Raw genomic sequence first — 17,592 nt, 5'->3', positions numbered from 1 at the left:
TCTGTCTCAAAACATTGGGATTAGCACAGGGAGTCTTGTGGAAGAGTAGGGGGAAGGATAGAAGGCCCCAAGGGGTCAGGAGCTCCACAAGACCAACAGAGACACGTAACCAGGGCCTGGCGGGGGGTGCTCATAGACTGAAGCAACAACCAAGGACCATGCATGGACTGGACTAGGCCCCCTACACAGATGTAGCCGATGGGCAGCTTGGTCTTCATGTGTGTCTCCTAATAAGGGGAATGGGAGCCGACTCTGACATTGACTCTTTTGCCTGCTTTTGATCACCTCCCCCTGGCAGAGCTGTCTTGCCAGGCCACAGGGGAAGAGGATGTGCTCAGTCCTGATGCAACTTGATGTGCTGGAGTGGGTTGGTATGGGGGGAGGCTCCCCCTTTTTAAAGAGAAAGGAAGGAGGGCTAAAGGGAAGAGGGAGGCAGGGACGGTGGTTCCAGGATGAGAGGAGGAAGAGGGGGCTGCTGCTGGGATGGAAAGCGAATAAACAAATAAACAAACTTAAAAACCTTATTATTTCCAAATGGTGTTTAGCTATCAGACTTAAGTGCATAATTAATTTAAGAAATGATGTAAAACAATGTAAAGAGGATACTAAGCATATAACTGCTGTAGAACATTTGTGGGAAAAGAATATCTTGGAGTTACTATAGAAATGTCTGAAGTTTTGAAAACACGGCCTAAGGTTCCCAGCAGGTTTGTCTGGCACTCAGAGTCCTGATAAGGCCTACTTATAAAGGCCTGTGTCTCACAGGTGCCATGCGTTCTATGACCCTGACACTCCAGCATCAGCTTGATTGTATCGTATTCTGGAATTTATATGAGGAAGTGAACATAACCAAATTTCTCCAGAATGCTGTATTTCACTACCTAACTAAGATCCCCTCCAGATTCCCAGTCTTGCCTCTTTACCATTCCCTCTTCTACAAGATCCATCATTTTGATTGGCATTTGAGCTGCTTTAAAGGAATAGCTGTTTTGGTAGCAGTTGCTTTGAGAATGGAGATTAACATGACTCGTGAATTCCCCGTCAAATCATGTGTTCAAGTACCTATTCCGTTAGTTAGTAGACCTGTGGACTTGATACTTTCATCTGTAATTGAAGAAATATGCCAGATGGAGAAGCATGGTGTCATGGAAGAGATTTTTTTAGTGCAGCTCTTTAAACACTGATACTGCACGCTGTTGGAAGGATGGAGGAGTTCCCAAGAAAACACATCTGGGAAGCACTCTCGCTTCCCCTTCACGGAGTCTCCCTTACAATATGGTGTGTGGTTACAGCGTGGTGGTTAAACATACAAGTCCTATAGCTGGACGGCCTCAATCTGAAACTCAGTCTTTGCTCACTCTAAGCTTTGTACCTCTGTGTCTTCATTTGTAGAACACAGCAAGTAGTGGTGGCTTTGGTGGTTGCTGCCTTGGAGACGTTAGGTCAATGCAGGTGAAGCGCTTGGAGCAGTCGGCATGCGGTGCTGTGGATTTCCCGTCATGCGGTTTATCTTCCAAGCGACTCATAAAACATCGAAGGTGTGCACACTGGTGAAACACCGTGCGGTTTCTGTGCCTGTGTTCAGAGCGTGGTGTGCAAATCAGGTTAAACATGTCTCCTCCAATAACTGTCTTCGTGGTGAAACGTCTAAATTCTTCCTTCTTTGGTACCGCGAAAGAGTAGTAAATGTTAAGAGAAGTCCTGTTAAAACCTGCTTAACCCGCAGTTTCCCAACCTCGCCTGATTTTAGGATTGTCATTTTCTTGTGTAGTTAGTTCTTCAGAACAGTCGGGGGTCGGTAATTTGGGGAACATTGTATTTGAAAGCCAGGAACTCACAGAAAAAATGGGTTGGTTCCTCTAAGGTCTTTTTCTACGTAAGGGAATGCTGCCCCCAGCTGGACAGAAGGCAGAACTGCGCTCACAGGTGAAAGGAGAAACTGAAACAAACCCTTGATGTTGGCGATTCTTCTGCGGTTTTTAAACATCTCGCAAGGCATTCTTTATTAAAACACAGGGTATAAAAGCGGACATTGTTAGGCAGAGGGTTCAGCCACAGCTTCGGCTCTGAACCTGTCTTGTGAAAATACAATGCTTCCTAGTTGTGATTCCTGCATATAAATCCACGCATACAAAAGATAGAAGTATATATGGTAGGTGACCAATAAGTATCTGCATGACCGGCCAGTGAGTTCTTGACAAAGAGGGACAGAAAGTGCTGGAAGCTCAGAGAACTGCTCTGGCCCCATGTGACCCTCAGTATTCTGACTGAGAACCTTTCTTCTGCGAGAGGTCAGCTCTCCCTGAGGAAGGACGTCAGCTCAGTGCTGAACAAAGTTGTGAAGATGCAAAGGTGCTGAACAGCTAGCTAGCAAACTCAACTGACAGAAGCAGCCAGCCTCAGCAACGCTATACTGCCCTCTAATCTAGATTTTTCATCGAAACAGCAGTGTGATAAAGTAGAGACATAGCCATGGTTTCTTCACAAGGACCATCTCAGGGAAGACCTCACCTACCAAGCCTCTCCAGCTGTCCTTACTTCCTTTTGTTCTCCACTTTCTTCTCTTTTTTATTTGCTAAATATGAGCTCTTTGGTTAAGAGTTGGGAATGTGCATGCACTGACACCAGAAAAGACAGACGGGAAGAAAACCGGGGCATTGCTTAGGCAGAGAGCACCAACAGTGAGTGCTGGCCTTACGCATTGCCAGTCAGGGGATGGGGACACTGCAGAAAGACAGTGAGGAGGTGATGAGGTTACCTGTTTTGCAAACTCTTTCCCTGTGGATTCTGTGATCTTTGTCCACTCAGAGTCACTGCTCCTTTCAAAGGTCTTTCACCACAAAGGTGGGACCTTGGCCACTGTTTCTCCCTCTTAGATTTCTTTGGACCGTATCTATTCCTTATATCTAGTCTCTCCACTTACCAAGGGTCCTGATTCTTGCTGAATCCTGTTAGCTACCAGAGATGTATTTCAGAACCCATTGGTTAAATTATCGCCCTCTATGGGCCATGGTCTCCCCAATTGAAAGATTAGGTTCACACTTTCTATGGCAAGTCTTAAGTGAGTGAATATAAAGATCACCACGTTATCACCACAAATCTCAATAGAACTAGGAAAGTATTTCATCATTTTATCTCTGCAAAGAGATATTAAGTGCATATATACAATGTGTGCAGATGTGATTAATTAAGTACTCTTTTCTTTGTGAGAAATTTCACCCAGTATTTTTCAAAATAAGAAAAAAAATTCTTTGTTGTCAAGTCAGGTCTCTGGGGTCAGGACAATGTGGCATCAGGACGGCTCTGGTGCCCTGCCTGGGATTAGGTAGGTAGCAGAGTCTTTGGTTGCAGAGAACCTGGAAGATGTGAGCATCTTCTAGATGGTCTGGGAGCATCTCTTCCATCCATACATGACCACTCACTGCTAAGCGTAAGAGCCAGGCCTAAGCCAGGCGCCAAAGGCAAGTACTAGCCTCGTGCCATTCCTTACAGAAAAAAACAGTTCTCCTTCCAATAAAAACTCTGCATGCAAGGCCACCAAAGGAGGGTCTCCTCACTCTCTGTAACTCAGCGAGCTCTCCAGTGCCTGCCCTCCCCTTTGCTATGCCATGGAGCCATGTGGCAGTGTGAGGCCTTCTTAACAAGAATGTCCTTCTTAACGTGAAAATAATTTTATGTTTGGGGGTCACCACAACATGAGGAACTGTCAAAGGGCTGCAGCATCAGGAAGATCGAGAAGCACTAACCTAGGCCATTATAGTTCCTACCAGTGCCTCTGGTCTCCACATGACGAAAAGTAGACCTCAATATTGAATGACTGGCCTGAAGTCACATCACCCATAAGTAGAATCAGATCTTCATCTGATGTGGCATAATCTCAGAGCCCTTATTCTTAACACCTCTGGCATAGCACCTCAAAATACGGTAAAAAAGACAATGGGGAAGAGAAGCCATAGGCTCTCCATGCCAGGATGGCTTTTGGGGCGGAACTGGCTAATCAGCAAAGCAACTCATCTGATGGCTTCAGGTATGTGGCATGTATTAGAGATGTAGGGGTGTCTTATAGACCAAAGCATCTCAACTCTGGCAGCATATGGCTATAGGTGCTTTTCAAAACAACAACAACAACAACAACAAAAAACTAAACCTGCGCATCGCATCACTGAAAGAAATTATGGAACAGTTGCTCTGGATGGAGCCTTGGCATCGAGTTTGAAAGTTGCCCTGCAACTCTAATGTGCAGCCAGCAGGGAACCAGTAGTGTGCCCTCTCCTTGCCCCTGAAGGTGCCTCTTGGTCACGTGACTTCTTGGAATTCTTTAAGGACTGGGTTTGTTTATCTTGGCATTCGGTTCACAACTAATTAGATGATCTTCACGGGCTAGGCAATAACATGTTGTGTAAATTCTGAGTTGAGACACCACTTTGCATAGAAATATGAGACTTCTCAAGGATGCTGTTCTCTATTTCTGAGCATAGTCAAGTTTCCTTTGGAAAATGACAACATCCAAATCTCTTTTTCCTGCTAATTATGTATTGAAAAAAATTGTCTTCAAACATTGCAAGGCAGCCAACACCATTCAGTAAATTACACCATGTAACTGGCTCACTCCTCATTAAGCTTGCCCTCCTTGGCCTTATAGAGGGAACAGCCACTTCCCTTTGCAAACCCTCCTGAGAGTAGATTTCTTCAGTTTTCCCTGAAAGGTCAGGACACCCGCATTTCCCTGAATCCCTCATCAAGTTAGTGATGGCTCAGCCTTTTGTTATCTTCTTGTGTTCTTCCCAAGAGAATTTGTACTTGCAAATTAAAGATGTCTGCAGTTTCAGATAATTTATATTTGGGAAAGAAGCAAAATAACTTTATTTTGAACAGTTATACTCACAGTGAATCCTGCTGGCCATCCACAGAAACTTCCTCTTCTTTTGCCTCCCAAGTCATGATTTTATGAATGTGTCCCCTTCCTCCTCTGTACCCCACACATGCTCAGCACCCATTTGTGCTAATGTCACTTTGCTCCTCCAAAGGCAGTTTTGTCCTTCCCTACTCTAACCCATTCTGGATGCCTGTTCTGGGAATAGCCTTATATTAATGGCTCCATGGCACTGTGGCTTTCAGAGTGATGTCAGCACTCATTCTGCTAGCTTTTTCCTTGATTAGTAGTCTCAGGCTCCAGACTTCCACTACAAATGGGCAAAGGTACTAAACAGAAATTCTCTCTTTGCAAATCTTAAGGCCTATGTCTAATATCAGCTTTCCTTTTTTCCAGCTCGGGGAAGAACCAATTGTCTGCTTTCAGCAGCCCCTGGATCTGCACCACCTCTTGTCGACTCCCTTAATGTTTGTCCAATACTTCAGTCACTTTATTAAATTGTCCTCATTTTGCTATGTTTAGCATGTCATCTGCTTTCACTGAGACCCTAGGATATTGTGTGATTCACATCCCATTTTCATGGGAAGTGTGATGATTAATGCAACCCAGTGTCAGTATCACAGTCGCCAGTTATTAGTCCAGACACCTGAGTTAAGGCAATCAGTGTATGGGTACTCGACTAAGAAACAGTTTGGCCGTGGTGGTGGTACACACCTTTAATCCCAGCACTTGGGAGTCAGAGGCAGGCAGATCTTATGAGTACGAGACCAACCTGGTCTACAGAGCAAGTTCCATGGCAACCAGGGATACAGAGAAACCCTGTTAAAGAAAGAAGGGAAGAGAGAGAGGGAAGGAGGGAAGAAAGGAGGATGAAAAGAAGGAAGAAAGAAAGAAAGAAAGAAAGAAAGAAAGAAAGAGAAAGAAAGAACAAAAGAAAAAAGAAGGAAGGAAGGAAGGAAAGAAGCAAAGAAAGGGAAAATAAAAAAAAAATATTTTGATACTAATATGAGCTCCTGAATGTTGGTCAGTTAGTTGGAAATACAAGGAAAGTACTTGACTGCAGTGTATACAATCTGCTACTCTGTAAGCAAGAGACATCATTAGCACAAAGGAACAACACACTGATGGGATAGAGCTCAGAGTAGTGACACTAGACCATGCCTATCAGGGCTATGTGCTCACTGTTATAGAAATAAAAAATTTCCTTAAGGGTTAAGCCTTGAGGAAAGCCTTTTGTACTTTGCTCCCAAGGGAACACGAGTTTTTGCAGTTTTAGTAGCTCCTCCATGATGCACAGAGCAAGTCATATATTTAACTAATTTCCCACGCACAGTCTGATTTGATTTCCTCAGTGATGATGTTAATACTTGTAGTCATTGGTAATGTTAAAGTCATTAATAAAAAGTGCTAGTCAGTATTTCTGAAGCACTTTCTCTATAAATGTTAATGGGTTTTTTTTTCCATCATCATAAGAAATCTTTCCTAGGCACTGTGATTATTCTGAGGGTGTTGGGACAGCAAAGGCAGATGGTAGCTCCCCAATTCCTATCTCATAATGAAGGTAGGGCTCATGAGACTCCAAAGGTAAGCGGACTTTCCACATCTCAGAAAGCAGAAATTGTCAAGGAGCCCTTCGCAGCTTGATAGACCCAGTAAGTAGCTGCTGGGAGTGAAGTGGGGGAAGGGAATGCGGGACTCCAATCCAGCTGTGCTGCAGAAATCTTTCGTGGGCCACCCTAGCTGCCTGCAAGTTGTGCAGACAGCTTCGGGTTGAGCTTTCATGAGTTGTTAGGCATGATGGGGTGATATAAGTGCTGTTTCTGAGTCATCTCTGCTCCTGTAATCACCCCGCACCCACACTTCCGTTAGTAACCCCAATAAAAACTCATCATTTCCCCAGGTCGTCTTCATTGTGATCATTGGACTATGGGGGTCCCTTGCTGAACAGAGTAGAGGTGTGTGAAATGCACCTCCCCACGAAAAGCTTACTGTATTCTCATCCTTTCCAAGGTTCCAATACACAGTGAATTGTTTAATAAGGTAATTTTCCATGAGAGTAATGCTTCTTTTTAATTATTTGTTTTTGTTTTATGTGTATGAATGTCTGTCTGCATGTATGTATGTGTAACATGTGCACGCACGCAGTACCTGTGGAGGCAGAAGAAGATGTCAGGTGCCCTGGGAGTGGAGTTACAGCTGGTTGTATCTGGCACCAAGGTTTTGGGAACCAAACCTGGGCCCTCAGAAAGAGAAGCAAGTGCTTTTCACAACAGAGGTATCACTCCAGCGTGACAATAATGGTTCTTAGAAAAAGTCGTGTGCAGGCAAGAACATACGACAACCATCTTTGTTTCTAAATAATTTCACTAGCTTCTCCAAGGCACAGGCTTTAAGGAAATCTCCACATTTTTTCAGTGGTAAATTCCACTTTGTCTTCTCCTAACAGCAATGGAACTTGTGCATTTTAGATATCTTTCTCTCCTAGAAACTAATTGATTAAGACGTGAGTCATTGAGAACACTGAAACAGAAGAAGCCATGATTCTATCTACTCACCTCAGTGTTTTATCCAGTTATACCGTGTCTCCTCCTAGAAAACTGTACGTGGTAAGACTCAGTTACCTTCCTAAGATAAACAGATTTCTGGCAATAGAAATTTGTTGTTACCTGTGATGTCTTGCTAGATGGCATATATGGTATTTGCACAGACCTACAGCCTTTCGACTTTCTAACAAGCTCTCTCCTTTGCCTACAGTGGCTCTGGGACCAACAACGCTAAGATATGTTTGCTTCTTGAATCATGTCTTATATCTTCTCCAGTGACTCCAGTCAGGACTGCTGTTCTCTGAGGTGGCGTGATACTTTTTCAACATCAGGATCTATAAGTCCCATTACTCCGTGTGTTCCCTTATAGTTCTCTCATAAAATGATGCTATCAGTGTCAATAGGAAAAGTGGGAACGAACACATTCTAGATACACAGGAACTTAAAACTTAGTGACTTGTTTCATTCTTATCAAAGAGAAAACTCTCAGATATTTATCTATATATGTATCATTGGTTGCATACCTAACAATGAAACAGCCAGGATGTGAAGGTAGGCTTTTCCAGACCACCCAGGCTAGCATGTGGAGTCATGTTTCCTGGGTATACGTGAGCAGGAAAGCTCAGTTTACAGCTGTCTGTGAATTTGGGGTTATAGTGTAGCAAGTGTAGTGACCTGAATCCATGTACATACTCCACGTACTCTTAGGAAAGATGAGTGTCTGCCTGTCAAAATCCTACATGACTCTGGCCTTGGCAGTATTTATTTTGGGTACCTATAAGAAGTCAGTTGGAATCCTCTGCTTTACTGTTGGAGAAATAAGTCATAAGATATAAGATAGTCTGATGGCCAAGATGGGTGCTTACAGAGTGATAGCAGCCCATATTAATTTTGTACTTGGTTAACAGCTAATGGTTGTGTAGCTCTGTGTTTTCCTTGGAAACCATGGAACTCTACGAAATAGATGTGAATGTATCTAAGTTGCAAAAGAAAAAGGAAACAAAAATTAGTAATTTTCTTAGATAAGAGTTTGTGACTAAGAATCTTGAAAGGAAACCCTTCTGGAGCTTGCATGAACATCAGATGACATCATCATCATGGCTGCCATCAATATTGTCATCATAGCTGCCCTTGTGTCATCACTGCTTCTGCGTTAGTGGCACTTGTCCCAGAAGTATGTCCTAAGGGAATGATTGTACTGCAAATAGTTTCTTATTATTACTGAAGAGAGGAAAGTGGGCAAGAGAGACGGGGAAAAGATGACAATGGTTAAAGGCAGAATGATTGAGCAGCTACTGATCATGGGCAACTGAGCTCAATCTTACGGGGTAAAACTTAGGAGCCAGTGTTTCTGTTGATTCTTCCCAGTCATTGGTGGAGGACACTGGGGGTTACTCATTTTCATGAATTTCTGATTCATCGTAGAGAAAGTAAGTTACCTCAGAATACAACTAAGCTCTTAAACCTTTAGGAGCTGGAACTCAGACATGTCACACCAAAGAAGAGCACCACAAGAAATAAATTGGCTACTGACAGTGTCAGAAACCAGCAGCTTTAATAGGACATTTCTGGATGTGTAGAAATTGTCATCCCATGTAGTGCAGGTACCATTCTCCTTGGCATTTTATAGTTAAGAGAAGGACAGAGAAAAAATTCAATTGCCTATGCAGGAATAGCTGATACTTGGTTTAACCAGGATTTGAATCCAGTGAGCCTGACTCTGAAGTCCATCATGTTATCCCATCTGTCTTTATGCAGGACTGTAGCTGGCCTCCATGTGATAATTATTTGCTCTGCCTCAACATCCCATGCTGAGATAGTGGCCATGAGCCAAAATGTCTGGCTTCCTAATCTACGCCTGCTTCTCCAGCTCCAGGTTTCTTGTTGACACTGGCTTTTTTTTTTTTTCTAAAAAACATACAGATTGGTTCTCACAGCTTCTTCTGCCACTAACCTCAGATTCTCCTGGGCAAGACCGATGGCAGTTAGCGATCTCCTAAACTCTGTACACATCTGCTCTCTCTCCCCCATCACACTTACGCAGTTGGCTTTATTGTGCTTCCTTTACTGATCAAGAAGACTAAATACACATAATTTTAAAACTTGCCTGGGCGATATATACTCAGTGACTGAGAAAACCAGGGTTTGGCTTCTGTGACTTCCTTGCTTGATTATTATGTTCTGCTTCCTGCCCGTCAGCAAAGCTTGAAATACTACTCTGAATAGACCACAGCACTCTGCAGTCCTGAGAACTGCCTTTAAGATGAAACAATCTTAGCACACACAGCCGATCCAGGACAGCCAACAGAGCATCATCTCTGCCTGCTTCGCTTTATAAAGCCTGAAACACAAAGGTGCATCCTGTGAGGCAGGCTTACACATATCTGGGCTTTTTTATGACAAAGATTCACAGGCTGGTACTACACTTAGGAATGTCATTCCCTGTGAATTTACCTCAGGGTAAAACCCTTTGGTTTTGGAAGCAGTTCTAGGCTATAAATGGTAAATCTTCAAAGGGCTAAAAGAAGGTACTAAAAACAGTGAATAGCATCTTCACATATTTGGGTATTTTCTGATTTCAATAATATTTGTCATATCTAAGATATTGGACTAAATAAAATCAAGTCAAAATCAAATTCAAATTAATGTCAACCACATCAGTTTTTCTCTTTAAAACAATGTGTTTCAAGTAACTTAGGCCCATGGGGCTTACAGAGACTAAAGCACCAACCAAAGAGCGTGCATAGACTGAATCTAGGCCCCCGACACACATGTAGCTGATGGGCAGATTCTTCATGTGGGTCCCTAGCAAGTGGGATCTAGCAGGGGTTGTCTCTGACATGGACTCTAGTGCATATTTTTAGTCATTTTTCCCTAGCTGGGCGGCCTTGTTTGGCCACAGTGGTAGAGGGCGCCTTTGGTTCTGATGTGACTTGACGTGCTGAGGTAAGTCCGTATGTGGATTGTCCCTTTTTCTGAGGAGAAGGGGAGGGGGAATGGGATAAGAGAGTGGGAGAGCAGGACAAGGAGGATGGAGGATCTGGGATCAGGATGTAAAGTAAAAAAAAAAGAACATCAACATAATAAAAAAGAAGAGGGGGTAATAGAGGACTATCATATAGAAGTATACAGAAATAATAGGAGAAATGAATCTGCTCTTCAACCATAAAAACTATTGTCATTCTCATATGTTTTTATTTCATTGGTATAGAATCTGTTTATTGATATAGAAATAAGGTTATTTTGATAAATTGGTATAGAATTTTATATATTGATTCAAATTTAAGGTTATTTTGATATTCATAGGTATGTATGCTGCTACGCTGGTATGAGGTATTGGACCTATAAAACTCATTTACAAATGTAAGGTTAAAAAAAGCTTTTAAAAGCTGCTATTACAAACTGTTTTGGATAATTAACTTATGTAAGTTGTGCTTAAGCAATCAAACTCATGGTCGTGTCAGATAATAGATGGTGTGGAAAGAATGTAGTATTCTGTTTCTGTGATTTAAAAAAACATTCTAAGAAAAAACAAAAAATCAAAAATCAAAAAACAAACCAAAACAAAACTCGAGAAGAACAGTTTATTCCAGCTTACATTTCAATCAGTCATTGGGAGTAGCCAGTCTAGGAACTTAAGCAGGAACTCACAGTAGAACCAGTAATGTTGCTGTCTTGCTTGCTTGGCCCAGGTCAACCTGTCTGGGGCTGTGCACTCCTCCATCAATTAGCAATCAAGATAAAGTCCCAAAGACACTTTTTCAGGCCAGTCTGACAAAGTCAATTTTTCATTTGAGAGTCCCTCTTCCCAGATGATGCTAGATTGTATCATTTTGTCAGTAAAAATTAGGCTAGGAAGAAAGTTGGGAAATTCTGACTTCTGGACATAATAGCTGTTGCATGGTCATAGCAGTTAGGGTTACCTGCACAAGACCTGAACAAGAGCAAGCCAGTCAAAATTCCAACATGGATGCTGACAGAGCCCTTGAGGAATCACCTTAGTGCATGAGTTGTTGATAATTGATGGCTACAGAGGGAAGGATAGTCACTCTTCCTTGGATATGTGGCCACTGGTAGGTTGTCCCCTCTCCAGTAGATGGCTTCATACCCAGGCTGAGGGTATAATTAATAAAAGCTTAAAAAGAAGCAACAAATTAGGAAGTTGACAAGGTTGAGCACTAGGGGAGTTAGAGGAAGGTAGTGGCTCTGGTCAAAATACATTGTATAAATACATGAGATTTTCAAAGAATAAATAATATTAATTTTACAAGAAAAGAAAGGGAGTACAAGATTGTGAAGACCCTCCAGTTACTGCTGAAATATGAGCACTGAGAAGAGCAATATCAAATAGCCAGGCCATTTAACACAAACAGATGAGTGTGGTAGAACAACAAGATGGGTGAGAAACAGAGAGAGCAGAGGGGCACTGCCAGTTATAACAGCTTCAGATCCATCTTTAGCCAGTCAGTTTTGTTCAGTCAGTGAGCTCTAGGTTCAATGAGAGGCCTTGTCCCTGAAAATGAGGTAGAGAGCAGTTAAAAAATAATTCAATGTTGACCTCTTGCCTCCTCATGAGCACATACACATATACCACATACAAACACATACATACAACATGGACACAGAGATATAAAGCTAACTTTGTCTGTCTGTCTGTCTGTCTGCCTATCTATCAGTCTGTCTGTCTCTTTCTCTCTAACATCTATCTATTTGTCTACCTATCTCTGTCTCTATCTAATCTCTACTATGTAGGGATGTCTCTCCAGTGTGTGACATGTCTCTCTTTCATCTTTTCCTTTCTTGGAAATGAACAAAGAAAGCAGGCCTAGCCTCTTTTCAACAACTCATCTCACCAACACCATTATTTGCACCCCATGCCCCAAAGAAAAAGCAGAACCTTGAGCCCTAATATCTGCAGTCCTCTAGCTGCCTCTTTCTCTGTTAGCATATGAGGACATGGAAGCTGAGCTCCAGCTCAGCTGTCCTTCGTGGGAATTCCTTTTTCAGTTCTTTGACTTTGGAATTTTGTGCATCTCCTAGACAAAGACTGGACTCAGAAAACACCTAGGCATGGGTAGGCAGATACAGTCTAGTGAAAGACTGTATCTAGAAGAAGCATCAGGACAATGCTTCTTCTGTGGTTAGAACTGGAGACTGATTCACAGTACAAGGGCCAGAGAATAGGAGCTGTCCCTGGTCCTGGCTAGCATGGCCAAGTGGTCAGTCCCACCTTCCACAGCCTCTGCCAGGAGCCTGATGCTGTTGGGTTCACTCTTTTGCCTATTTTGTAATCAGATCTTTTTTCCTTGCATTTAAGTTAAGCTCTCTTTCTCTAAATTTTGTCTGGATTAACAAATATAGGGTTTGAAAATATTTTTATTTCACTCTGTTGGTTGTCTTGTTATAGTTAGTCTTTAATACACTTTGAACTGATTTTCATAAAAAAATCCCAACTCTATACTTCTGTATATGTATATTTAGCTTTTCCAATACTATTTTTTTAATTTGTCTTTTCCCTTTGGCATATCTGTGGCACATTTGCCAAATTTCAACTGATCATAAATATGACTTTACTGCTGTGATCTCTGTTCTATCCCATTTGTCTGTGTGTCTCCTTCACATGGCAAGTCCATGCTATCTTGATTATTAAGATTTATAGGACATTACAAGACCAAGTAGCATAACTTCTCAAGCTTTATTAATTTTTTTCCTCAAGATTTTCTTAACTAAGAAGGATCTTTGAGGTATCTGTATGAATTTTAGGATTTAGTTTTCCATTTGTTAAGATTAGTGGAATTTTCACAGGGATTACATTACATCTGTTAATTGCTTTAGAGTAGATGAACACTTTAAATTAATTTTTGTTGACTTCATGCAGTGTATTCTAATCATATTCACCCCATTTCCTTCTGCATGATTTCCTCCTGATCCATCCTCCTCTCTTCCACCCTTCCCAGGTTCATGCCTTCTCTAAATTTAAGTACAGCATTGAGTCCATTTTGCTACCCAAACACATGACTGTGAAGGTACAAAGCATCCATAGATAGACTTTTTAACAATGTTGTTTGTGCTAACCCATTGCCATAGGATAGCTCTCCATTTGTGTGTGTCTTCTTTCATTTTTTCCATGTGTTTAATGGTTCTCAATTTTAGGTGGAGGGTAGAGAAATAGCCTGATGGGTAACGTTTTTGCTGTGTAAGCAGGAGGACCTAAGTTCAGATACCCATCATCCAAACAAAATGGCAGATGCACCTGCATCTACATGTAATCCCAGCACTGAGAAGTGGAGACCGGACAACGATGGGATGAGTGGATATAGAAAATCGGTGAGCTCAAGATTCAATGAGAGACCCTGCTTCAAAAATTAAGGTGGACAATATTAGAGGAATATACCCAACATTGATTTCTGACCTTCACATGACGAAGCAAGCATGCACATCTCTGTATACATATAATGCACACACATAAACAAACACACATATGCATGCATACATTACACATGCACACAGACAACAAAAATAAATTAAATAAATAAGTTACTGTAAAAGAAAGAATAACCAGGGATGCTTCAAAATAGAGTTCTTTGGGCATCTTGTCCTATAATTCCAAATGGGAAGAAACAGGACAGTGTTCCAGGTTGATTGTTGATGCTACGGCTGGTCTGAGAAGTATACTTGGAGAAGCACCGTGTAAATCCCCTAAGACTTAAATGTTTAACAGTCAGTTGTGAAGCATGTAAGAATTTTAAATCACACCATAAAGACCTGACATCTCACCACTGCATCTCATATGTTACATGTCTTCACGTAAAATTCATAACCAACAGAAACCAAAGCCTGTTGATTCCCTACAACTGACTTCAATTACCACAATGATCTATGCAGCAGGCTGGGCCACTGAGCCTCTAATTTGTGTCACAGGATTTTCCAGCTAATGGATTTCTAAAGCAGTAAGAAAAATATTTTATTCAAAGAAGCATTTGAAATTTTACAGTTTTATGACATTAATATTTTCTCCAACATAAGTAAAATTCTCACTTTTCTAGTGGATTTGCTGTTTTAAAATGGATCCAGCTATTTTCCCAGTATTTAATGAATACCTGGCTTTAGATAATATCTGGTGAATCACAAGTGCCTTCAAAAAATATTTCTCAAACATACTTTAAAAACAACACAGAAATCTCAGAAGTTGTGAAATCAGGTGGGCAGGTCTGTATCTCCCAAGAGTATGAAAGGTGTATAATAAACCACGCAGAGTGTTTTATATAATGCTCTAAAACTTTATTCCTTGTAAGTATCTTGATAGAGACTCAAACTGTAGGAGATTTACATAGGCAGGACAGGAAAGCAGTTCACAGAGCCATAATGAATGAATATAGAAGTGAAGCTTGGCAGATTAAAATCTGTACTGAACCGAACAATTCATCCCTGATGACAACCTTATGTTTTACACTTAGTCATATATATTGTATTAGGGCTATGTGTAAAGTGAAAACAAGTCAATGAAGCCTGAATGATAGGGGTCATAAAATTGATTAATGTTAATGAGAGGCGAGAAATTACATTTTAACTAAACTGAAAGTATAAGATATCTAATCAAACAAAACTCTGAAAGATCTACTACTAGGTGCAGGGGGAAGTTAATATACTTTTACTTCAGAGAATTTTGATTTATTTGGTGCTGCCCCACTATATTAAGAAAAGTAATGAAAGCTGACATTTCAAATTAAAGTTTTTGTTTTCAAAGAAAAGAAGCAGTTATTATATCTCCATCAGCAGATTGTTGGTTGGCCTCCCAAACTCTGCCATGACGTCATTTTCTCTTCATGACTTTATCTTCTGAAGGGCATTGCAAAGAATTCCAACCTCACCTACAAAGAGAAACAACACAAAGTTGAGACACTCATTAATAAATACAAAGCCCAATAGGGTCACTGGGATGTATCACCTTAAACCTAATTACGGAGGCAACCCTAGTCCAGTTCTAATGTGTGTGGTGAGTGCTAGGGTTGCCTGTATAATTTGATTCCTCCTTTTACAAGCTGTTTCCTGGAACTTAAGAGCTTTTTCTAAACAATGGATTTTCTAAGCAAATGACTAGATCTGTATGCTCTTTTTGACATAGCTATCCATAAAAGCTTCAAGACACTAAACTGGTAAGCATAAAAGAGTGGGGTTCATTTAATTCTTCCATGTTGGAATCACCTGAGATTCCAAGTGTCTGAACAAATTTAGTAAATTTAGTTTGAGACCCTAATTCAGGACTATAATTTTTTTCAGCTCTTGTGGTGATTTCAATAGCAATGCCCCCATAGGCTGAAATAATTGGATGTATGGTCATTAGTGAGTAGAGGTACTTGAGAAAGATTAGGAGGTGTGGCCTTGTAGGAGGAAATGTGTCACTTTGGGGTTTCATAAGCCCAAGCCAGGCCCACTGGCTTTTTCTCTTCATGTTGCCTGTAGATCTGGACGTAGAATTCTCAGCTCCCTCTCCAGCACCATGTCTTCCTGCGTACCACCATGCTTCCTGGCATACTGATAGTGGACCAAGCCTCTGAAACTGAAAGCCAAAGCCAAATAACTGTTTTTCTTTATTAGAGTTGTTGTGGTCATAGTGTCTTTTCACAGCAATAGAAGAATGACTAAGACGGCTCTCCAAAGGTTCTGATATACACCAAAGTTTACACAAGAAACCCAGCCTAGATTGTTAGACCTTCAGACCCATGTTTATGTAATTGAGTGTTGTAATTGACTTTGGTAATCATAAAAGGCTTTTGAATACCCAACAATGAAAAACTAAATAAAAATTAGATGCATAATGAACTAAGGTGGTTTTGGCAGGGCTTGCCTGTGTCATGTGATGCCAGTGCACTGAAGCTTTGGTTCTGGAAACACAGGATGCACACTTTGACAGCCATCATGCCCCATAACACCCACAAACTCTGCCTGAAACAGCTGGGTTTATATATGAGACTATTATAAATTATGAACTGCAGTGTTTTGATGATACATACAAAGTTTTCTGCTCCTAGAGAAACATGATTTAATTATAGAAAACTTTTAGTCTTCCTTGCAGTCATTCCTCACCCATTCATTTGAAAGCTCTTAAGTATATAATATAATCCTTATTAATGAGGCTAGGTTCTAGGAACTTTTTTTTGAGACACATATACAATATTTATTGGGAAAATCAGGGTAGAAAGCAATTTTATTTTCATAAGGGAATATAAAAGTCTGAGTACAATTAACATTCAAAAGATTATAGATTTTTAGATCATTTAAGAGTTTTGGAAAACTGTTAATCTTCAGCATAGGGAAAAATTATGTTTGAATTTCAGTGTAAATATCCCCAAATCTGAACACTCAAAAACTGGAAGTACCTCTGGTCTCAAAAAATTCAGATAGAGCCCTCTTAAATTGTTTTACTTTACAATCTATCACATTAGAGCATGAAGACAGAGCTTAGACACTGAGATATTTGCAGGTGAAGAAGAATAATCTTTAGGTCATGCTTGCTACATTGAGCATAACACTTGAGTTTTCTTGTCTATAGAGTTCCTTAGCAATTTATCATTAATTGAAAAATACTACATCTTATGAGAGAAAGTAGATTGTCATACCAATTAAATGTATTAATTAAAATAGAGTCTTTAGACAGCTTTTATGATTTACCAAATTCGTAATAGTTCTATTCCAGGAATCGGGTGGTTACTTCTCTTTATTTTTTTTGTTTGTTTGAAAACCAAAGAATAAAACATTAAAATTTGTGAACCTTCTAGTCTTGAGAAAGATAGTTTTTTCCCAACTATCTACTCGTTGTCATTAGAGACTTAATATTCTCACAATGTATTTACTCTTCCTTATGTGTTACCTTTGCTACCCACTCAAGTGTGAACACACATTTTCTGTGTGAATGTAGCAATGTAGCAAGCATGACCTAAAGGTTCTAGGAACTTAACAAAGAACCTAATATTGAGCTCAGCTCAGGACCAATTAAGGACAGAGAAAGCAAATAAATTTAAAATAATACAATGAGGAATCTAGCAACAAGGCTGCCTCAGTAAGGGCTCACTGTCAAAGATCTTCTAGGTCTATGTGAGCCGGCTAGAATGCAGGCACACTCAAAGCACACATCTTTATTCCCTAACAATGACAGTTTATAGAAAGAAGCAGCCA

At 40.7% G+C, this 17,592-nt stretch overlaps 1 protein-coding gene across 1 annotated transcript in view; it reads right to left on the bottom strand.

Moving 5' to 3' along the window:
• Positions 1–14,675: 14,675 nt before the first annotated feature.
• Pah (phenylalanine hydroxylase) overlaps positions 14,676–17,592 on the bottom strand; it is an 84,878-nt gene continuing 81,961 nt past the window's right edge. Inside the window, exon 13 of the mRNA XM_055627965.1 lies at positions 14,676–15,287. Within this exon, the coding sequence (XP_055483940.1) occupies positions 15,241–15,287 (47 nt within the window). The 3' untranslated portion in view covers positions 14,676–15,240. The remainder of the gene's footprint in view (positions 15,288–17,592) is intronic.

The sequence above is a fragment of the Psammomys obesus genome, unplaced genomic scaffold (assembly GCF_907164565.1).
Source record: "Psammomys obesus unplaced genomic scaffold, mPsaObe1.curated_primary_1811, whole genome shotgun sequence".
In the NCBI taxonomy this organism is placed as follows: Eukaryota; Metazoa; Chordata; class Mammalia; order Rodentia; family Muridae; genus Psammomys; species Psammomys obesus.
The sequence above is the reverse complement of the archived record's forward strand: the minus strand, read 5'-3'. Positions and strand labels throughout refer to the sequence as shown.